Source organism: Palaemon carinicauda, unplaced genomic scaffold, assembly GCF_036898095.1.
Source record: "Palaemon carinicauda isolate YSFRI2023 unplaced genomic scaffold, ASM3689809v2 scaffold849, whole genome shotgun sequence".
Classification (NCBI taxonomy): domain Eukaryota; kingdom Metazoa; phylum Arthropoda; class Malacostraca; order Decapoda; family Palaemonidae; genus Palaemon; species Palaemon carinicauda.
In genome coordinates this window covers 54,831-80,000 of record NW_027172148.1, presented here as the reverse complement: position 1 = coordinate 80,000, position 25,170 = coordinate 54,831, and the positions used below count along the sequence as shown (strand labels likewise).

The 25,170-nt window shown below is 38.2% G+C and overlaps 1 protein-coding gene across 1 annotated transcript in view; it reads right to left on the bottom strand.

The window, feature by feature from the left end:
• Positions 1 to 5,777: 5,777 nt before the first annotated feature.
• Positions 5,778 to 25,170, bottom strand: part of LOC137637563 (protein tramtrack, beta isoform-like) — a 62,319-nt gene continuing 42,926 nt past the window's right edge. Inside the window, exon 7 of the mRNA XM_068369719.1 lies at positions 5,778 to 6,065. Within this exon, the coding sequence (XP_068225820.1) occupies positions 5,844 to 6,065 (222 nt within the window). The 3' untranslated portion in view covers positions 5,778 to 5,843. The remainder of the gene's footprint in view (positions 6,066 to 25,170) is intronic.

Sequence of the window (25,170 nt, the reverse complement as noted above, 5' to 3'; positions counted from 1 at the left end):
CTTATTATTACTACTTGTAAAAGTCTTCCAAGAAGCTATCTAGTCATGAAATATTTAAAAGAGAAATGGATTTTTCATTTATTCTGAGACTGTCTACCTAACAACACTTGACTGATTTCATGTTCATTATTCCTTTCTTCCATCTTGCTGTCTAGTTCTCTTGACCTTTCACTAATTGTTGCAACTTTGGGTTTTAAGCCACAGTTTCATCTCTAGGCTGAATGGCCCTACGGTTCCAGCGCCAGGTTATGCAGACTAGAATTACTAATCTAAAAATCAAGGACTACTGACTTGAGAGACTAACAGATATCTGCAAAACTTGAAATATTTATTCCAGTACCCAGAAGCTTTTTGAATTGTAAGTATTACTAATTGCAAGTAATACTTAGGGATTAAGTAAGTATTTGTATATATGTTGAAGTTTTGAGAAATATTTTCTTAACAAATTTTATATATATTTAACTTCAATCTATTTAAAAGGTTGAACACTTGTCAATCGTAATTTCAAGTTGCAAGCAAGTTGCAAGCAAGTGTTGTACTTCGGGCGTGGCAGTAAGAGCAAGGATGTTTTCGTATGAAGGATATATAGTATGATCTTTCTACAATAGATGTTTTTGCTCTTTATAGTAGCTATTTTAAACCTTTTTTTAGTTACACGTGAATTGGACATATTTCTTGACTCTGACCTTTGATCTTGACCTTCCAAAATTTAATCATTTCCAGCTTTTTGCATAAAAGTTAATCCCTTCAAGTTTCATTACGATTAACATTATGGACAGGAAGCTGTTCACAAACAAACACACACACACATACATACACACAAACACACATGGGATAAAACATAATTTCCTTCCAACTTCGTTGGCGGAGGTATTAAGGAAAGTGATAACTTTCAAAATTGGGATGATTATTCTGAGTGTCTCTAAGCGTTTAGAAGAAATTATTTGAAGCATATTAAAAAATGGTTATTTTAGGTTATCTTAGAAAAAGGGAGAAAGTTTCGTATAGCACGGAGGATATTTTAACTCTAATAATAGATTTTGTTAAACTTCTCAAAGATGAGGTTACTTTAAGTGTCTTAAGATGGTATGTTATTTTCAAAGCTTTTGAAGATAGGAAACATATTTTGAGATTCTCAAAGAAGAAATGTTAATTTCAAGTTACTATTTTTAGAATGATATATTGTTAATCCATTCTCATCATTTATTTATTTCCTTATTTCCTTTCCTCACTGGGCTATTTTTCCCTGTTGGAGCCCTTGGGCTTTTAGCATCTTGCTTTTCCAACTGGGGTTGTAGCTTGGCTAATAATAATAATAATAATAATAATAATAATAATAATAATAATAATAATAATAATAATAGGTAATGTTAAATGTTAACTGTCTTAAAAAAGGCTAAGTTAAATTGAGATTTTTAAAGTAGATAATGTCCATTTTATGTCTTAAGATATTTTAGATACTTTAAATACTTCAATGATTAGAATGTTGTTTCGTCTAAATGTAAAGAATGCATATTTAGATTATGGAAATTAGCATAACTGTTTTAGATTAGCAGGGATAACTGAAATTGGTTGTTACTAAGTTAGACAGTTAAGTCACTAAACCAATTATACTTTGGGCCAAACAATATCTAATAAAGTAAATATGAGAAGACGTTGCTTAAGGGGTGTAACTCTCCTGTTAACTGTTCTCTCTGTTGTGTTGGTTGAACTAGATAATGTAAATAGTCTATATAACTGGCGATATAGGTAGCAAGAGGGTTTACCCCCACTCATTTCCTTTTCGTTATATTCACTTTCTAATTGGCTGCATAGCTAGCCCACATCTGGTGTAAGTAGAGGAAGGTTTAAGATCAGGGAAAACGGAGGAAAGAAGAGAATTCTGAAGTTTGGTAGGAGTTAATACTGCCTATAACTAACTGCTATTCCTCATCTTGATTTTATAACCGTAAAAAAAATTAAGTAATGGGTGGCGTCAGAGAAAAAAAAAACTTAGTCACTGTCGAATTCATTATCGTGAAAGTTAAATATCTCTGTTCATTACTTTCCCCCACTAAAGTATATTTGCACAGAGGGATGAAGTTGCAAGGATTACCACCCGTCCTTGCCTGTTTCCATACACCACAAAGAAAGGTCCAAGACGCTAACCACTTGGCCACGGGAAATGTAAATATATCGAGCAATATATATCATAAGTTAGATACAAAATTAGTATAATTTTATATATATTAAATCATGTTAAGTGAATGTTTTTCTAAACTTGGCTTTGCTGTTATTAATCTTTATCAACAATATTTTAAAAGCATATTGCTTTTTAATTAGACTAATTATAATAAACACTGTCTTTAATAATCTTTTAAAAAATTGGCTTAAATTATATTATGCTTTTTATATTTTGACATTCGTTCAAATTTGAATAATTGAAATGAGAAAAGTACATAAAATATTTTTCATTGAAAAAAGGGGGAAAAATTTATTTGATTAATTTTGCTTCAAGGAAATAAGACTTTTCAATTCCTTCGTTAATTAAAACCAAACTTTTCATCACCTTTTTTTTTTTTTTTTTTTTTTTATAAAAAGGAGTTTTTGCAGACCTTAAATACTTGATACATAAGCAAGACCATTAGATAAACATATTATTCAGCCAACAAAACAAACCACATGAAGCAGACACCATCAAAATAACTTTAAAAGAGTCATTATTAATTAATGATTTGTTCCCTTTTCTTTTAACAAAAATAATTTTTGCAGATCTTAAATACTCAATTCGCCAGTAATACTATTTAATAAACATGTTATTCGGCCAATAAAAGAAACACTTTGAGCATCCATCATCAAAATAACTTTAAAAGAATCATTATTAATTAACGATTTGATTGAAATAACTAAAGACATTCTAAGAGTCTTACAAAATAATCATCATTATTAGTTAACGATTTGATTGAAATAAGTAAAAACATTTTTGATTGAAATAAGTAAAAACATTTTTGATTGAAATAAGTTAAAACATTCTAAGAGTCTTACAAAAGAAGCATCATTATTAGTTAATGATTTGATTAAGTAAAAACATTCTAAGAGTCTCACAAAATAATCATTATTAATTAACGATTTGATTGAAATAAGTAAAAACATTCTAAGAGTCTTACCTGCACGTAGGGAAATGTATTCACAAAGAGGTCCGGCGGGTGACTGAGTTAATAGAAGGTTTAGCAACGTTGCTAAGTCACCAACTGTTGACTGTTTACACCGTTACCATGGCAACGGGCCGAGCTGTCAACGCTGATCTTATCGGAGTCTATATGAGTTAAGGTGCGTTCGATTCGCTATTTTTTTTTTCCCTGCAGAATTTTTTTGCTTACACTTAACTTATACTCAACTTACACTGGGATTGTTTAAGTTTGATGTGTTAGTTTTGTGTCTACATATATTATGTTTTTGCAATTTTATTGTTGATTTTAGAATGGTTATTCTTTTTTATAACTTTAGGTTATATCCATTTTTTCCAGCAAAAATTAGTATTCTCAGAATATATATTATACGATGACGATAGATTCTAAGTTTTATTTTTGTTTGACGATTTTTTTTATACTGAGATTGTTTTAAGTTTAATCAATTAGTATGTTAGATTACTCTTGTTTTTACACCTAATTGGGGATTTTAGAATATAGCTTTATTAACTTTAAGATTTTAAGGTTTTTATTTGAATATTTCCCCTTGCAAAAACTTGGTATTACTCGTGTACTTGTATATTTTTTAGTTGTCTTTGTATGTGTTTATTTAATGAATAGTTTTGTAGCCAATATTGTAGATTATTTTAATTTTTCTATTCCATAAAAATTTAATCATATAGGTTTTAGTATTGTTTTAAAATGCATTCCTCTTTATAATTCGCTTATATCGTATTGATTATAAATACAAGAAAATATTCTGAAATTTTGCAAAAAGGAAATTTTCAAATTCATCTGAGATTCATGAAACTTAATTTCGTTTTGACTTTTTAATCTATAGCTATTTACAAATATTTTTCAAATGTCCTTCTGAATGTATAGAAATAACAATTATCAATATACTAGCTCATTATTAGTAGTTTCTCATAAGTTTTTAATTGTGTATTTCTTAGACTTAACAGAAGTACTTTCAGTCAGTCAAATTTCAACTTGAAAAATTACCTAAAATTATAAAATATTGATTTTTAATTACAGAATATAAAGTGTAATTGTAATACACTAATTATATACAGCCACTTTATTTATATATTAATTTTTGCAAAAATTTAAGGGCCCATTTTCTAAATCTTATGCAACTGGTTGATCACTTAGATTCAAATCTCGAATCTTAATTTTCATTAATACAAAAACGTAGTTTGGTTATGAATCATTAAGTTGAAGTTCTGGATTAAATTATTTTAGTTTAAATTTTATTTTTGTTCCATTCTTTATGTTGATCGCATTATGAAGTATTGCTTATAAAGACAATACATTTTACATTTTTCTTGTTTCATAATTATTTTTGCAATAAATCATAAATTTTCCATTACTCTGTGGGTCTTTTTTTTTTTTTTTTTTTTTTTTACAAACCCGTTTCGAATATAACGATAAAATTGCCCTGCTTATTAAGGTGATACAAGTATTGCTAAAGCTATTAGATAGGCCATGTATATCAGTTAACCCTCTCTGAGTGGGAATACCTTAACGTGGTGAAAGGTATTCTGTATTTCCATGATAAGCCAAGCTGTACTAGTCAGGGACTACCCGTACTAGGTTAGTTTTGGTTTGAGACCAGCCTAAAGTCTCCCACCATCATCAATCCACAGTGGTCAGAATGTGGATGAAAATGGCTTAAACCCAAGACATGAGTAAGGGCATGTCTGAGGCTTTTGTCCTGCAGTGGACTAGAAATGGCTTCATTTTTCATTTCCTGTCTTGGGTTAGAGTTCTCTTGCTTGAGGGTATACTTGGGAACACTATTCTGTCTTATTTCTCTTCCTCTTCTTGTTAGTTTTTTTATTTTGGTGGGGTTGATGTTCTTAAAACATTTTATTTTTCCTTGTTTCCTTTCCTCACTGGGCTACTTTTCCCTATTGGAGCCCTTGCTTTTCCAACTAGGGTTTGTAGCTTAGCTAGTAATAATAATAATAATAATAATAATAATAATAATAATTAGTTAACCAAGATTGTGTAAAATATATTTCTCTGTGCAAACTGGCTACTAATATCTTCTATTTTACAGAGTTGCAATATTAAAAAAAAAATGAGCTAGTGGCAGTGTGTTCATTATTGATTATAATACTGCAACCAATAGAATGCTCAGGGTCTTCTTTGCCCTCTTCTGTGTTCCCAGACTTTTTGAATATCCATCATTTCTTTTGCAGAGGTGAGTTTGTCCTAATCAGTTAGCTCTAATTCATTAATTGCTCTGAATGGATAATGTTATACATCTTTTCAATTTTGTATGAAAGATTCTAGTTAATAAGGGCTTATAGGTAAGTTTGTGCAGTATACTGATTTCAATTTTTATATTTGGAAAATCATAGCCTTTTTTAATTGCTCAATAAACTGTTTGTTTATATAAAATCTCCTTTAGTTTATGATTGAAATTCTATACATATTTTCTTTTATAAAGGAGTCTAATGGTTGAAACACGCATTTTTCTATAGCTCTATAATGCACCATATAGAGAAGGATTTGGTATTAAACATATCACATGTAAAAATATATACCTTCATGGATTCAAAATAAAGGCAAAATCAAAAACTTATACAGCAATTCTGATTTTTATTGTCTAAAGAGAAACACTACTTACAACAATTTTGTAAATATGAGAGACAATACCAAAAAGTTCTTCTATCTCTGAATTTGAAACTGCTGTTGATGGTACCCAAGATTTTGGTGTTTCCTCTCAATGTGTAACTTCATATTCCACTTCAGCTGAGCTCTGTAATTACAGAAGGGGCATTGGAAAGGCTTGTCGTCGAGATGACTTCTGATGTGGCGTTCGAGGTTATCTCGTCGGCTGCTGGATTTCCCACAAATCGGGCAGATTAGGTCACTGTAGGGAGCACTGGCCTGGAAACAATCGGATTATTTAGGATTGTTTTATTGATGTAATTATAGGTAGGCAATGTAGATAGTCGCATTAATTTGGGGATATTTTAATAATATATACAGAGATACTGGAAGTGGAGAGATTAGAAGTGCTATGGGCTGGAACAGTCACATTAATTTGGGGATATCTTAATTATATATAGAGATACTGAAAGTGAAGAGATTATAAGTGCTGGGACCTGGGAAAAGTTATATTAATTTGGGGGTATTTTAATAATATATAGAGATAGTGAAAGCGTAGAGATAATAAGTGCTATGGGTTGGAATAGTTACAATAATTTGGAAGTATTTTAATAATATATAGAGATACTGAAAGTGGAGAGATTGTAAGTGCTATGGGTTGGAAAAGTTACATTAATTTGGAAGTATTTTAATAATATATCGAGATATTGAAAGTGATAAGATTATGTGTGTTATGGGCTGGAAAAGTCATGCTATTTTGGTTTGTTTTGATAATATAGAGAGTTATAGGAAGCTTATGTATGGATTATAACAGTAGAAAGGCAAAATAACATTATATTTAGGTAGAGCCCTCTTGGTGTGATTTAAAGTCTGTAAGCTGATTCAAAGTCTGTAAAAATATATAAGTAATGAAATGATAAAAATTAAAAGTTTAATGTATTCTTGTCATGAGAAATCTGTTTTATCTTTTTCAATTTTAAGACAGATTATAATGCATGTTATAGCATACTTAAACACTGGTGTTCCATTTAAAAAACCTTTGAGAAATAACTAAACTTTTCACAGGTAGACTCCATTCCAGCATTTGTCTACTGGCTTTCTTGTTATAGATACGTATAAATTACAGACCTTCAACTGGTAATTGTGATATTGATAAGCCAGTTTAAGTATGCAGTTTTTATTAATAAATTACATTTCTACATATATAACCAGTGGTATATTACTTTACATTAATATTTTAATCGATAAAATATTAATAACTTTTGTTTTCATTAAACAGCAAGTTATTTATTTTCACAGGGATGGTTAACATTGGATAATACTACAACTGCACAATCTGTTGACCTTTTGATGCCTGCATGAATATGACCCGTGATTAACTTGGAACTGCATGTGTTAGAACAACAACGTGTTAAGAACAACCTCCTATTGGCCAATGTTCTATGGCCAATTATAAACTGGATTCTTATCTAGCAAAAGCAGTGACAACAAAGCTCATCTATAACAATGCAGAGGGCCATTAATGACAGTGCGAAGAGGGACATCAATGATAATATTTTGAAGCCTGTCAATGCTGCAAGTGAAGAGGCTCGTCAATGATGCCTATGCCGCAGAGGCCCATCGATGATGCCGATGCTGCGGAGAGGCCCATCAATAACAACAATGTTGCTAGGAGGGTCATCAATCATGCCGACGTAAAGAGGCCCATCAATCATGCCGTTGCGTAGGGGCCCGTCAGTCATAACGTTGCTGCGAAGAAGTCCATTAGTCATGAGGATTTTGCAAAGAGGCCCATCAATCATGCCAATTCTGCAAAGATAGCCAGCAATGCTGAAGAAGTTCCATCAAAGCTGCAAAGGCCCATCAATAATGCTAATGGGAAGAGGACCATTAATAAGGATAATGCATTAATAAGGATAATGTAAACAGAGCCATCAATCATGGCAGTAAGGGCCATCAATCATGGCAGTGCAAAGAGTGCCATCAATTGAGACAATGCAGAGGCTCATCAACAGTGACGCCATCAATCATGACAATAAAAAGTCCCATAAATTGTGATGATACGAACAGGCCCATCAACTGTGACAATATAAACCGGCCCATCAATTATGACGATGTTGCGAAGATACCCATCAATCATCCTGATGCAATGCAGCGAACAGGACCATCAATGGCGCAATAAGAAGCAACGAAGAGGTCCATCAATGACGTGATGAGATGCAGCGATGGGGCCATCAATAGAGCGATAGGATGCAACAAACGAGCCCATCAATGACACCGATGGGATGTTACGAAGGGGCCCATCAATGACGCCGATGGGATGTTACGAAGGGGCCCATCAATGACGCCGATGGGATGTTACGAAGGGGCCCATCAATGACGCCGATGGGATGCAGCAAAGGAGCCCATCAATGACGTCGATGGTATGCAGCAAAGGAGCCCATCAATGACGTTGATGGGATACAGCGAAGAGGCCCAGCAATAACGATGGGATGCAGCGAAGGGGCCCATCAATGGCGTCGATGGGATGCAGCGAAGGGGCCCATCAATGGCGTCGATGAGATGCAGCGAAGATGCCCATCAATGATGTCTATGGGATGCAATGAAGAGGCCCATCGATGATGTCGATGGGATAAAGCGAAGAGGCCCATCCATAACGTCGATGGGATGCAGCGAAGAGGCCCATCCATAACGTCGATGGGATGCAGCGAAGAGGCCCATCCATAACGTCGATGGGATGCAGCGAAGAGGCCCATCCATAACGTCGATGGGATGCAGCGGAGAGGCCCATCCATAACGTCGATGGGATGCAGCGAAGAGGCCCATCCATAACGTCGATGGGATGCAGCGAAGAGGCCCATCCATAACGTCGATGGGATGCAGCGAAGAGGCCCATCCATAACGTCGATGGGATGCAGCGAAGAGGCCCATCCATAACGTCGATGGGATGCAGCGAAGAGGCCCATCCATAACGTCGATGGGATGCAGCGAAGAGGCCCATCCATAACGTCGATGGGATGCAGCGAAGAGGCCCATCCATAACGTCGATGGGATGCAGCGAAGAGGCCCATCCATAACGTCGATGGGATGCAGCGAAGAGGCCCATCCATAACGTCGATGGGATGCAGCGAAGAGGCCCATCCATAACGTCGATGGGATGCAGCGAAGAGGCCCATCAATGGCGCCATGAGATGCAATGAACAGGTCTATCTATGGCACTATGAAATGCAGTGAACAGGCCCGTCAATAACGTCTATGCAATGTAGCGAAAAGTCCCATCAATGGTGCGATGAAATGCAGCGGACAGGCCCATCAATGGCGCCATGAGATGCAATGAACAGGTCTATCAATGGCACTATGAAATACACTGAACAGGCCCGTCAATAGCGTCTATGCAATGTAGCAAAGAGGCCCATCAATGGAGGAATAAGATGCAGCAAAGAGGCCCATCAATGGAGGAATAAGATGCAGCAAAGAGGCTCATCAATGGCTCGATAAGATGCAGCGAAGAGGCCCATCAATGGTTTGATAAGATGCAGCGAACAGTCCCATCAATAACATGATGAGATGCATCCAACAGGAGGTCCATCAATCATCCCGATGCGATGCAGCGAACAGGACTATCAATGACGCGATGAGATGCAGCGAAGGGGTCCATCAATGACGTAGATGGGATGCAGCGAAGGGGTCCATCAATTACGTCGATGGGATGCAGCGAGGGGACCCATCAATAACGTCTATAGGATGCAGCCAGCGAGGGGACCCATCAATGATGTCGATGGTATGCAGCGAAAGGGTTCATCAATCATCCCGCTGCAATGCAGCGAACAGGGGTTTCAATGGCGCAATGAACGGTCCCATCAATCATTCCGATGGGATGCATCGAACAGGCCCATCAATTATCCTGATGCAATGCAGCGAAGAGGCCCGACAATGGCTCGATGAGATGCAGTGAATATAGTCCCATCAACGGCACGATGAGATGCATCGAACAGGCCCATCAATCATTCTGATGCAATGCAGCGAAGAGGCTAGCCAATGGGGCAATGAAATGCAGCAAACAGGACCATCAATGGTGCGATGAGATGCAGCTTAGAGGCCCATCAATGACGTAGATGGGGACTATTATTAAAGTCGATGGAATGCAGCGAAGGGGCCCCTCAGTAATGTCGATGGGATGCAGCGCCCCTCAGTAATGTCGATGGGATGTAGCGAAGGGTCTATGGGATACAGCGAAAGGGCCCATCAATGACGTCGATGGGATGCAGCGAAGGGGTTCATCAATGATACGATGAAATGCAACGAAGAGGCCCATCAATAGCGCGATGAACTGCAGCGAATGGGCCCATCAATCATCCCGATGCGATGCAGCGAACAGGGGTTTCAATGGCGCAATGAGATGCAATGAACAGGCCATCAATCATTCCGATGGGATGCATCGAACAGGCCTATCAATTATTCTGATGCGATGCGCGCAGAGGGTTATCAATGGCTCGATGAGATGCAGCGAATCGTCCCATTAATCGTACGATGAGATGCTTCGAACAGGCCCATCAGGCCCATCAATCATTCCAATGAGATGCATCAAACAGGCCCATCAATCATCCTGATGCGATGCATCGAAGAGGCCAGTCAATGGGGCAATGAAATGCAGCAAACGGGACCATCAATAATCCCGATGCGATGCAGCGAAGATGCCCATCAATGACGTAGATGGGAAACAGCCATGGGGTCTATTATTGAAGTCGATGGGATGCAGCGAAGGGGCCCATTGGTAATGTCGATGGGATGCAGCGAAGGGCCCCATCAATGATGTCTATGGGATACAGCGAAGAGGCCCAATCAATCATCCCGATGCGATGCAGCGAACAGGACCATCAATGGCGCGATGAGTTGCAGCGAAGAGGCCCATCAATGACGTAGATGGGAAGCAGCCATTGGGACTATTATTGAAGTCGATGGGATGCAGCGAAGGGGCCCATCAATGACGTTGATGGGATACAGCGAATAGGCCCATCAATCAACCCGATGCGATGAAGCGAACAGGGCCCATCAGTGGCGCAATGAGATGCAATGAACAGGCCATCAATCATTCCGATGGGATGCATCGAAGAGGCATATCAATGGCGTAATGAAATGCAGCAAATGGGACCATCAATCATGCCGATGCGATGAAGCGAACAGGACCATCAATGTCACGAAAAGGCTCATTAATGACGCCATATGATGTAGTGAAGAGGCCCATCAATGACGTAGATTGAAAGCAGCCATGGGGACTATTATTGAAGTCGATGGGATGCAGCGAAGGGGACCACCAGTAATGTCGATGGAATGCAGCGAAGGGGGCCATCAATGACGTCGACTGGATGCAGCAAATAGGGCCATCAATCATCCCGATGCGATGCTGCGAACAGGCCCATCAATGGCACAATGAGATGCAATGAACAGGCTCATCAAACATGCTAATGTGATGCAGCAAAGAGGTCCATTAATCATCCAAATGCAATGCAGCAAAGAGGCCCATCAATTATCCAAATGCGATTAAGAGGTATGTAGCGAAATGGCCCATCAATCATCAAAATGTGATGCAGCACAATGCAGCTTAGAGGCCAATTCATCATGCCGATGTAAAGAGGCCCATCAGTATACTATCCTAATGTGATGTAGCGAAGAGGTCCATAAATAATGCCAATGTAAAGGGGCCCATTGATCATCACGATACGATGCAGTGAAGAGTTTCATCAATGACACGGTACAGCGAAGAGGCACACCAATCATCCAAATGCAGCAAAAAGCCCATTAATCATTGTCATGCAGCGAAGATGCTCATCAATGATGGGATGCGATGCAGCGAAGAGGGCCGTCAATCATCCCTACGCGATGCAGTGAAGAGGGCCGTCAATCATCCCTACGCGATGCAGCGAAGAGGGCCGTCAATCATCCCTACGCGATGCAGCGAAGAGGGCCCGTCAATCATCCCTCCGCGATGCAGCGAAGAGGGCCGTCAATCATCCCTACGCGATGCAGCGAAGAGGGCCGTCAATCATCCCTACGCGATGCAGCGAAGGGGGCCGTCAATCATCCCTACGCGATGCAGCGAAGAGGGCCCGTCAATCATCCCTATGCGATGCAGCGAAGAGGGCCGTCAATCGTCCCTACGCGATGCAGCGAAGAGGGCAGTCAATCGTCCCTACGCGATGCAGTGAAGAGGGCAGTCAATCGTCCCTACGCAATGCAGTGAAGAGGGCCGTCAATCGTCCCTACGCAATGCAGCGAAGAAGGCCGTCAATCATCCCTACGCGATGCATCAAAGAGGGCCCTCAATCATCCCTACGCGATGCAGTTAATCATCCCTATGCAATGCAGCGAAAAGACCCATCAATTTTGCCGATGCTGCAAGAGACCCATCAATTTTGCCGATGCTGCAAGAGACCATCAATGATGCCGAAGTTGCGAAGCAATCCATCCATCAAGCCGATGCAGGGGTCCATCAATACTGCCGCTGCGAAGAGTCTCACCACTGTTGCTGCAGCTAAAAGGCCCACCAATTACGGTTCTGAAGAGATCCATCAGTACCAGGCGAAGAGGTCAGTCGCTACCAGTATGAAAACACCTGTCTCGGTCAAAACAAAGAGGCCCATCACAGTTATGCCAACAAAGACCAACAGTCCCATTGTTGCCAGTAGGAAGAGGTCTGTAACTGCCAGGTAAAGAGGCCCATCACTGCTAGTATGAGAGGCCTATCACAGTGAAGACGTCCATCAACAATAGGCCAAGATGCCCCTTCACTGCCAGGCAAAATGGCCCTTCATTATTAGGTGAAGATGTCCCATCAAAGCCAGACAAAGCTGTCCGACCCTGGCATTATGAAGAGGCCTGTCTTGTGGGTTACAAGACATTCTTCTTCAGTGTAGAAACTTCTGTTAACTTGCTGTAACTCTTTTGGTCATAATACTTTCTTGCTTCTGCTTCTCTTCTCTTGAATGTTTGTATGAAACTATTATTGCTCTTTTTCTGCCAGAAACTTTAAACCGACAACTGCTGTTGAAATTCCACATCTTGTAGAATTAAAATTTTTTAACTACCAAGTTATTTGCAAAACTGAAAGTTAAATATTTTCAATGAATAAATATTTGAATTTAAAAATGTTTTATGGCTTACTTTATAATGCTAATAAATATATAAATTAAACAATCTGTTCAGTGATAGGTCTATGAGTCAAGAGATTTAGAATAATTATAAGAAGAATATCTAGTGTAGCTTTTTTTCAACACAAATTCTTAATTCTTATAGTAAACAATAATGCAATATCACTGTGGGTAACTGACCACACTGGATTACATAAAAAGGGCAAGTTATTAATGAGAACAATAATTTGCAAATTAATAATACTGTATCGATTCTATATAAAATACTGTAGAAAGTCTCTTCTACATTAGAATTCTCTTCTACATTAGAATTCCAAGTACTAATAAATCAGAAGATTACCAGCTATGTCTATACTGTACAGTATACCATGTAGGATAAAGTACCAGCTCTTACTTGGTTTTGAACAGCTGGCAAGTTTGCAACATAACGTGTCTTCTAGCATATTTTCCTCATTGTAAACTAGAGCTGGTATTCAAGACCATATGTTTTCAACAACCTAAAGTTTAACTTTGTAAGAATAATAAATGGATGGGAAATACTATTACATTGTAAGAATAATAAATGGATGGGAAATACTATTACATAAAATCCAATATGAAGTTATGTACAAAATTAAATCATTATATTGCATATAAATCTCAATCTATTCTTTTCAAAATATTTCAAAATAATTGTATCAAGACATAAGAGCAATAAGATTTTTTCTTTAAATATTCTCTCTGGGAGAAACCCTATGAAGAGGTACTGAATAATCATAACTGTAAAAATAAATTGGTAAATGTAACACTGATACACAAGTCCGACTTGAAAAAGTTATAAGGGAATTACTCCAAGCAGCGTGACATGGTTGGGTAAGCAACATCACAGTTTAAAAAATAAATTTGTATTGTTCCTAGCTATAAAAACCTTAGTCATTTAAAATAGGAGTCCCTTTGGCCATCTAGTTGGCAAATAACCCGGGGTGAACGTGCAGTCTAGTACGACGAGAAGCTATGCATGTCGCCCTTGCATTCCCTACCCCAAGAAGGGGTTATAATGGGTCACAGCCTACCATGTTAGATGACACTATCCTCTGTGAATGGCACAAAACCTGGAAAAGCTGTAATATGATTAAGGATTTGCAGATCAATCACGATCCCCCTTGATAGAAACGTGAAGACAACACCAAGTAAAATAACCTACCAGATACTAGTGAGCTTTCCTATAAGAGTGTTTGACCATCATTAAAGTCCCACGTGATGATCCTAAGAGAGGATGACAACGACAAAAGAAATGGAAAGGCAGCCAGACATTCTATTCTCACACTTAAAAAAGATGGGGTGTAACTGTTAACTTGGACACTATGGTACCTGTCATGTACTGTAAGCATTGTGACATGGTACCACTGTAGGCAATACAAACATCTTGAATCTAAATACTGTATCACAGTACACGCCAAAATGATGTTTCCATATGGCTGGTCAAAATAGTTTGATCTCAACACATCAACTAGTAAACTGAAACATCATCGTATGTTGAAATTACGAACCTCGTCTTGTGCTGAGAAGACTTTTACCACTACAATAAGAATTAGATGCTTCCTTTGTACAAATTGCACTTTTTCATAGATGGCAATTTTAATCACATGCTCCACTGCATGACATGTAACGATAAATTCCAAGCCTTCAATAAAGAAAGCTGCCTAGTAAGGAGAAATATAGAATAAACTATGAGAAATAATAAATAATTCAGGCTAAAAAAATAACTTATCCTAATACACTATACAACAGAATTGAGGTACCTTTTATCCTAGTATATAAACTGAATTAATATTATTGGCTAAGAGATACAACTCTAGTTAGAAAAGCAGGATGCTATAAGCCCAAAGACTCTCCAACAAGGAAAAATATCCCAGGAAGGGAAGGAAATGAATAAACTGTATGAGACGTAATGAATAAAGAATATGAAATATCTTAATTATCAGTAACAATTTTAGATATGAATTATATACGCTATGAAAAGAAACTTGTCCAGTCTGTTCAACAAAAACATTCGCAGCAAGTTTAAACTTCTGAAGTTTCAACAATCTAGTCACAGCTGGAATAAGACTTCTAGAATTCAGTGTAGTATTGAGAGCCTAATGATGGAGAAGGCAAGACTGTTAAAACTAATTGCATACAAAGTACTACGTAAAGAATGATACCGTCTGGGAAAATCAATGCAAGCGACTGTCAGAATTATGAAAAAACTTAAGGCAACTTACTGAATGACTGTGCCAGAGATTAACATACAGAACAGGAATAAGAAATTTAACACCAATAAGTTCCTGTCCAACAAATTAAGGTCAGCAGTTTGAGTTCAGACAGGAAAACAATACTCACAACAAGGTAAAATGAAAGAATTAAACCATTTCTTATAGATTGATCACTGGAAAATCTTAGAGTTTCTCAATAAGGCAATTGTTTTGTGCAATTGAAGAAGAAACATACAGAATGTGTACCTCAGAAGTAAATTTGCAATCAAGAATCACACCTAAAACTTTAAAGGAATAGTGTTTAGTTAAATAAACAGGTTAACACCCAAATTTGAGATGTACAATGCAAACCACAAAAAGAGACAGTTACGACCAGTTTTACATCGGCACAAAATTATTTCAGCAGAGCAATCTTTAAAGAGATACGCTATAAACCTAATAATGGTTCACAATTTCTGTGAATAACTTTCAAGATCATTATTACAAAGTATGCCCATTCACATTCATTGTATTAAGTAGTGCAACTTTGGCTATAGCCCCTTTACCTACAACTGTTTTACAAACTCTTGCTTGTCATTCTGGATACGGTTTCGACTGAATTGGCCCTATGAATTTGGCGCATTATGCACAGAATTGGGGTTGGGGAGGCTACATTCAGTGTTGATTTAACTGGAACAGGATGAGTAAAGAAGAGGACTACTTACAATTATATCGCATTTCGATCAGAAGCGACGCAGCATAGATCCTATGCATAACAATATCGCAGTTTGGATGAGACAGCAAAGATCCTCGAGAAATGACAGCAGTAGACCGCTCAAGGCGCACTAATGTCTCTACCCTCTACAGGGTCAAATAAGGTTTCTCAGATAAAAGTTCCTAATAGCTTCTATAGTCACTCAGCCCCTGAAGTGAAAACATGAGTCAGTTGTCTGGTTTGACTGCTGTACTGTATATAATAATGCAATACTCAAAAGATACTAAATACAGAATAAATGATAAAAGCTTTATAACAACAGACACCATGGCTTTCTTATGTAGAGGCTCGCATCACAGGGAACACAAGTCAAGATTTCCATACTACCTTCTTATGTTCTAACTATGAAGGTTGTCTTGTGTAGAGAAGACTTTAACCACTACAATCAAAATTAGATGCTTCCATTGCAAAACCCACTTTTAAATAATGGCAGTTATAAACTATTATATGATCAAATGCAGGACTTTCTGGAAAAAGAATGATATATAAGTTTCAGTGGTACAATAATGAAAGCTGCCTAGTAAGAAACAATAGACTAAACTATATAAGATAAATAATAAAGATCAGATCAGAAAAGAATACCAACCTAGGCAGGAACTGATCAAGGATAAACAGGGGAATATACTGATTAACAAAGACGGTGTTAAACCAAAATGGGTTAAATATTTTGCAGAATTACTAGCTAAATAGACCAGAAACAGAAAGACTAGCGAATACAGAGGTGATGTAGGAAGAGATCACAAGAGAGGGTAATTACCAGCAAGAGATGAAATCCTGAGGGAAATCAAGGATCTAGCTGGTACTGATGGTGTCAATGCCGAGTTTATGAAGCATGGAGGACAAAGACTGCAGAGAGAAATCATTAAAATTGTCCTTAACAGATGGAACAATGAGATTATGCCTGGTATATGGGAAGGAGTTACGGTGCCAATCCACAAGAAAAATGACAGAACGGTGTGTTCAACTTACAGAGGGATTTGCTTACTGTCAGTAGATCATAAGATTTTAGCAAAATACCTTACAACAGACTTTATATCTATTGCAAGAGAGAACTTGGTGATTAACAAGCTGGTTTTAGAGAAGGGAGACCCACCGAGACAGATTCTAGAGAAATACTGGGAGTACAGTAGATATTTATTGATAATAAACAGGCTTCTGATAGTATTCGCCAAGATTCCTTATGGAAAATCCCCCAGTATTTCAAAAAACCAGCAAAACTGATTAGGCCGACACAATGTGTTATAGTAATACGAGATGCAGAGTAAGAGTTAGAGGAGAATTAACAGAGGACTTCCCAGTGTCAGGTGGACTTAAACAAGGCTGTCCTTTGTCAGCGTTATTGTTTAATTTGGCCCTTGAGTAGATAATGAAGCAGACACAATGACAATAACAATAAACCTAGTAGTGAATTATGATTGTTTAGCCTATGCTGATGATGTTAACATCTGCAGAGAGGATTTCTAAGAACTGCAGCATGCTTGGAGCTTCAAGAGAGGCCTGCTCAGGAGTTGGTTTAAAAATCAGTGAAGAAAAATATTCTAAAGGTTTCAAAGCAAGGAGATGAAATTGGTAACACTGCATGTTCGGGATTAAACTTGGAGGGCGTAGATAAATGTAAGTAACTGGGATCAACTGTCACCTCAGATAACAGAGTTGAAGAAGAGATAAAGATTAGGATAGCCACAGGAGTAAGGTGCCTCTGATCACAGAGAAATTTCCAAGTCCAGAAACCTGAGTAGAAAAATTAAATTAATAACTTATACAACAATATCTTGACTCACAGTTGTGAAACATGGAGGTTAACTATAGAATTGAAGAGAAGACTTTTAATAGCTGAAAATGGACTTTTGAGAAGAATATGGGGACCATTACATGACAACAATGCGGAGATTTGGCGAAGGAGACAACAATGAATTGACAGAGTTATCAGAGCTACCCATAATAACCAACAGCATAAGAGCACAAAGGCTGGACATGTAGACCGAATGGAGGACAGCAGGATTTCCACGGGAGTGATGCTTGGTAGAGCAGAGGGAAGAAAACCTGTAGGAAGACCACGTATAAGGTGGGAAGATTATGCGATAGATTTGGAACACCTGGGACCTGAACCACCTGACCGCTGGCATGATATTGCACTGATTAGGGAAGAGTGTAGGAGTCTTGTGAAGGAAGAAGAGGACTACAGTAAGTGACTGTAAAACCACAAGACAAAATATGAAATGAAACTCCTGTTATACTAGTTTAAAAGGGATTTTCACGAAGGAAGAATCTATTTCTGGGCTCAACCTGTGTCACTCCGTGAAATGCTCCTTAAAGCACATTTCAAAGGTATAAATACTGCTAAATATACCAGAGAGAAAAGTTGCATGGAATGCCAGGAATATATCCAGCTCGCTCACCCCTAAAAGGGTGTCGGTATTAAAATTGGGGCGAGTGATACCACTACCAGAGGTCCCTTTCCAATAGACTAAATCATTCCTCACTGTAGGTATAAAACGTTAATACTATCAATTAGTATTAAGCCTTAATGGATGAAAAGGCAAGATTGTTAAATTTACTACAAATTATTACTTCATGATGGACAAGATACTCTGGAAAAATACAAATAGCACGAAGTCAGAAATATGAAAAATCTTATGCCAAGATTAATACTAATTCTGGTATAAGAAACTAAATTAAACTAGTTTTTTATTACACAATATTTCAAGATATTCACCTGTTGAAGACCAATCAATACAGAAGGACAATATAATATAAATTGCAGTATGAATGACAAGAAATATCTACTTGAGATATAATATGAAAGCGAGAACCGAGTTTAAAATATGTACAGTAACCCATCAAGTTATCAGAACTGGATGTCTTAAATATCTAAAAGAATTGTTACATAATGAGCAGACAACAAATGGTGTTAACACGAGAATAGTTACAGATGGTTTCAATTTATTGGAACCTGGATATATGTCTACTGTAGGCCCTAGAGCCTTTAAATATACATCCTAGACCCTATACAATAACCTCCCACTAGACATCTGAAAGACTGAAATTACACCAAGTGCAGAATACCTGAGAAGTGGTTTCGCATCGGAATATACATATGTATATGTATATAAAAGTTAAAGTTAAAGTTGCGGGTTTCAGGTCTCCACTGAGACGATTTACATTGTTCTCCTCGGGCGACCATTAGCCAGCAGGGACTATCACTAGTCCCCTCTAACCTCCGCCCCAGGCGCCACCCTGGGAGTACCCCCCGGTAGAAGGTCTCACGGTATTCGCGTCCCTGGCGGGGACCGAACTCGGGACCTCTGCAATAGAAATCATACACTGTTTATATAACCCACTATAGCTAAATGAAACCATGTAATTTCTCAGATTAATTCCATAGATCAAAGAACTGTAATGTATGGAATTTGGGCCATATAGCTAGGGCTCGGGCTAGAAAGGTCATGGAGATGTGACAAAAGGTGTATCATGAAATGGGCCAAAATAACTTAAGTCTTTCCAAAAAGTGAAGGTCCAAGGAACATTTAAATTGTAAAGAGAAGAATTACGAAAGATCTGGTCATATCTCCCTAAGTAAATGTTGTGAGGGGGAAATACCTCAATCAAGTTTGGAAAGGACTAAACAACAGGTTCACTCAGGCTAACCTCCATACGTACATTGTGACGTCGAGAATAACTTTCTCAAATGAGGAACTGTAAGTACTACTGCAAATCTACCATCGCCAAGATTAAAATTCACAAAAATGTTTACATGGAAACTTTTCATTACTAATTTTGCTTCGATATCAAATACTATATCATACTAATGAGAATACAATCATTCTGAATTCTGTATATAAAAAAGGGATTTTGACGAAGGAAAAATCTACTTCTGGGCGAGGGACCTGCGTCGCCCAGTGAAATACTCCTTATAGCACCATTTCCAAGGTATAAATACTGCTAAATATACCGGAGAAAAAAGATGCATGGAATGCCAGGAATAAACCCAGCTCACTCACTCTTATAGGGTGTTGGTATAATAACTGGGGCGTGTTAGAACCACTACAAGAGGTCCCTTACCAATTAGTCTTCTCCTTCCTCAATATCCCCCGATAGTACGAGGTGCCATTCTACATCAGACTACTGCACATCAAACTATAATATAAAATATAAATTGTAAAGAGAATGGGAGGCAATTATGAAACTAAAGTTTATAAATAAATAAAAAGGATCACAAGTAATTAACGAATGGAAAAGAAACATCCATATCCTAATTACGAAATTACAGCAAGACAAGGCAAAAATGTCCCGGAAAATTAATCTAAACTAGTAAACAAAACCAGTAAATCAACGTGGTATCCGCTATCAAATAAAACGGGCCAAGCACTACGGCATTTGAATTCACAATAGGAAATACGAAGATTAAGATTATTTTGTAGAACCTTGATGACCCCTGTGAGAGCAGCAAACTGCATGAAAGAATGAAGGGTGAACAAGGAACCACAAGAGAACTGGCTATGAACAGCAGGATCCTTCTCTACTTTGGGTACGAGTTTTTGCCACTGGAAACCACAGGATGGCAATACTGTATCATGATTATTGGGGTTAAAATGAAATGAATAAGGTAGTTTTTACAGTCTAAACTTGGCTACTTTTACTCTTGATATTTGCAAGATTAGCAGCTTGAGCAATATTATCCCCATGTAGGATACAACTAAACAAATGAAGAAATTATTACCTATCTTGGTTTCATTTATTTTGACTAAAACAAGGGATTACAATAACCTTTCAAAATAAAAGACCCTGAAAACAAGGGAGGCAAGGCTGCATCCAAAAGCTGGAGAAGACGCACGAAGAGTTGAATCAACGTTATAAGTCGGCATGCGGAAGGGTAGATTCAAGATAATTGCAGATGGTTATGATGCGGGTAAAGTACTGTTAATTAAGAGAATAGCATCATAATATACTCCATAAGTTAAACAGAAATTCTACACATAAAATTTAGGTACATGTACAGTATACTGATCAGAAAAAAATTGAACAACGGGATAAAGTTAGAAGCAGGATGTATGGTCACCAAAACTTGGTCGAATAACTAGAGATTATCAATGAAAATATGATTTTCTTGTGTTTGCCCTTAGAGGAGTGCCACACACACTGCACTTTGCATGGCATAACGCAGATAGATTGAATTTATTAACTAGTGCCACATAACCTGGCTGTGGGGACCATGAGGCCATGCAGTATTAGAAGAGGGAGGGACAACAAGATGAAAGAATGGAAGCAAGAATGGTGGTAAATCAGGTTATAATGCAAACACAACTAGTTTTATAGGCTGTTCACGAAGGGCAGAGGAAAGGGACAGTGACAATGCCCTAGAGACTAACCATATACCTAGCTAGGACCAGGGGCTGTTCACGAAGGGCAGAGGCAAGGGACAGTGACAATGCCCTAGAGACTAACCATATACCTAGCTAGGACCAGGGGCTGTTCACGAAGGGCAGAGGCAAGGGACAGTGACAATGCCCTAGAGACTAACCATATACCTAGCTATGACCAGGGGCTGTTCACGAAGGGCAGAGGCAAGGGACAGTGACAATGCCCTAGAGACTAACCATATACCTAGCTAGGACCAGGGGCTGTTCACGAAGGGCAGAGGCAAGGGACAGTGACAATGCCCTGGAGACTAACCATATACCTAGCTAGGATTAGGGAGGGCCAGGCAATGGCTGATGTTGTCTCAGACCTATAGGCTCCCCGAAACACCCCATCCTTAGCTCAGGAGTTGCAGGCACTACAGGAAACTATCCAGCTTGAGCGGGACTCGAATCCTAGTCCATCAGTTTCACTGATGGTATTAATACTTAATGGAATGTGACAAATGGTAAAACAGTACAAAGTTCTCTGAAGCCTCTCTTTAACCACAGCGGCATTGATTTCTGGCTCTTACTTTTATGCCCTTCCTTTTAATGTATTTACTGTCTAACTTCACTTCCTCAGGAACAAATCCTTCAAGAAATTCCTACGAGCAGAAATAAGACTGTACTTTAATCAGAACCATTTATAAACCTAATTCTCTGAGATTCACCAAAGATAACTTAAACTCAACATAAAAAGTTCCTACACGATCATGCATTGTAGCTTTGAATAACATTCTCAGTTTAAGCTACAAAATGCTCGTTGAAATTAAAATATCTATCTTTGTAAACAAAGCATGACTATTTGGTGTATGCGTAGGCAAAGCAAAAATGAGCCGTAATCCCAAAGAGGGATCCAATGTAATACTGTCTGGCCAGTCAAGGGACCCAATAACTCTCTCGCGGTAGTATCTCAATGGGTGGCAGGTGGCTAGTGCCCTGGCCAACCTACTAGCTACTACTGGATCACTCTATCCCTTGGTTTTCCAGAAGCTTTGAAATTTTTTTATTTCAAAAGATGGGATTTGGCAGGCCCTTTCAGCTCAGCCGGGGGCCAAAATGGAAACAGCAAAAAAAGGGAGATTGTATTGTAGCACAGTGGAATCCAATAACCCTAACTCGCCACCAAGAGAACTACGGCTCTGGAAGAAAGCCTTCTCTAACCAGATGAAACAGGTAGTTTTCCTGCTACTAGAATAACCTGGTAAGGACTGTCACTGTGGTCTCTTAGCATAGGGAGGAGTCCTAGTGGAACTCCTTGTAGACCTTCTGTTGGGTCGAAACCTAGAAGGCGTACTAACTAACGGCACATTCTCTCTTACTTTAGAAAGAGGAAAAGCCTAGAAAAGATGAAGCACCAGAACGTTAGACAGGAACAGTGCAGTAGAATTGTAAGAGAATGACCTTAAGTACCAAACAGTTTTACACATGCTACGTATTCCTAGCCCTAGTAATCCTACTAGTCTAAAATGGCACCTAAAAGAGAAGTAAGCAAGAAACATTTCTATATATCGTAAATTGCCCCAATCAGAGAAGAAAACTGCTGTTCACTGGGCTTTATTATAAAATTTGGAAACAAACCTCCAGACTCTCTTGTACTCCTTGCAACTGTTCTATCTAAACATCTGAAGTCCAACATCATAATAAGTTCCGGGAGTCCTATAAACTCCTCTTCCTAAAGAGCTGAAAGAACGCCTACAATCAAATCTGCAAAAGAAGGGACATGCACAAAATTTCCCCTGCACTTACCCATGACATATTTTTCTTAGCTGCTCAACTAACAAGAATGCCATTTAACTATTTTCGCCTGGTAAACTTCACCAGCGACCCCTGCAAATTAATCTGCCCTGTAGAAATAGTTAGGTTAGGTAACCAACCTGTTTTATAAATAGACCTCTACCTTGTTATACAAGTACTTGACCACAACCAGGATCTACCATTGGCTGGTTTCCTTGCAATCTTAAGACATCATTTCTTCTATCTAGACTGTGAAAAGACTTGGAAATTATGACATACTGATTTTAGTGAACCAGGAGCGTATGAAGACATTGATGAGTAGGCATCAACAGAACAAGCCTGAAAAGCATTCTCCGTGCATATTTCCGCACAGTTTCATCCAAGATTGGAACAGGGATCATCATCCTTCCCGATACCTTAACCTTCCTCCTCCTTGTCATTATCCTGAATTGGTGAAGGATCCACTCCTGAAACCTCACCTTGCCCCTTCAAAATCATTCTCTTTAACCTGTGGTAAATATAATAGGCTGACGAGTCATTGAAAAGTTTAACTTATTAAAGATACTCCCAAAACATTAATACCATTGAAGCCTACTAAAGCTATTAAGAGGCCAATCACACATTAGAATCCACTTGGCAACCATTTGTAAGCCTGAGCATTTGATTTTATTATTATTACTATCATTATTACTTGCTAAGTTACAACCCTACTTGGAAGAGCAGGATGCTATAAGCCCAGGGGCTTCAACAGGGAAAATAGCCCAGGGTGGAATGGAAACTAGGAAAAATATAATATACAAAAAGTAACATTAAAATAAATATTTCCTATATAAACTATGAAAACTTTAACAAAACAAGAGGAAGAAAAATAAGATAGAACAGTGTGCCCAAGACAGTGGAAGACCTGTGTCTTGTGGTAAAGACATTAAAAACAGTAAGCCGCACTATCACTAAAGGCACAAAAAGGTTGCTCATTAGCGTCTGCTCCAGTGGGAGGAGGGATGTGAGAATTAGACATCACTCATTCTTCTATCTCTAAATTCAGAAGTCTACACAAATCAGGATTGGAAAGGCAAGGGTTCCGTAATAGAAGATTCTGGGGCAGAGACATAATTCAAGGATTGCTTGTAAGCACTAGACTCTTGTTTGGCACACCATTATAACCATTACTAATTGGTACGATAGATCCGCTAGTTAAATCAACAGGAGTTAGCCTCGTGTTGATAGTAAAGCAGGATATACTAAAAGAAATACCATTACCATAAAGAATACCCTTTTCAGACTGTGCAAAAACATGGCAAATTTTTCTATTTAAGTATGAAAATTGTGAACTAAGTATAACACTGCTAACTTTCAAAGGTCTAGAGTTAGCCTGAATGGAAACATTCTCCCCACTTCCTAATTTGACCGGGCCAGTCTTCTCTAGATTTTCCCCAATTTGAAATATACTTCCATTTTACATTTAGTTCACACAAAGGGATTTTGACGTAGGAAAAATCTATTTTTGGGCGAGATATCCATGTCGTCCAGATGGAAGTACCTTCTGGCAACTTTCTACTGTATAATATTTCTGCGATTGATATTACAAGAGAATTACCGTCAGGTATCACGTGGTTCCAACCCCCGGAACGACTATCCGAAGATATCGTGTATGATCAGGGACGTATCCTAAGATAACCATAGATATCTGCACCCCAAACAGACCTTACCCAGTCTAATCCTCTAAGGGGAAGGATAAGTGAGGAGCCATTACATATCCTATCATCTTTCGGTGCTCCCATGCGAATCCGCCTCTTCATTCCTTCGTACGCAGCTTGTTGCTACAGTGCGATTGTTTTTGTATACAAAAGCTCGACATAATCTTCCACCAAATTGTCTGAACATCTATTGACTACATCATTAGTTTGTTTCCATATAACACAACTGGAAGGGGAATGTAGAAGTACATTTCAACACCTGAAGACAGCTGACTAGCCTAATTATAATCCTGAAGTAATAATCAACAATTTCTCAATCTGGAAAAGTGGAGTACTGACATGTCTGACAGCAATGAGCTCGATAAGAGCAACTGAAGAATGTGCAATGCTTTTGGAAGACCCCATCTATATGGCA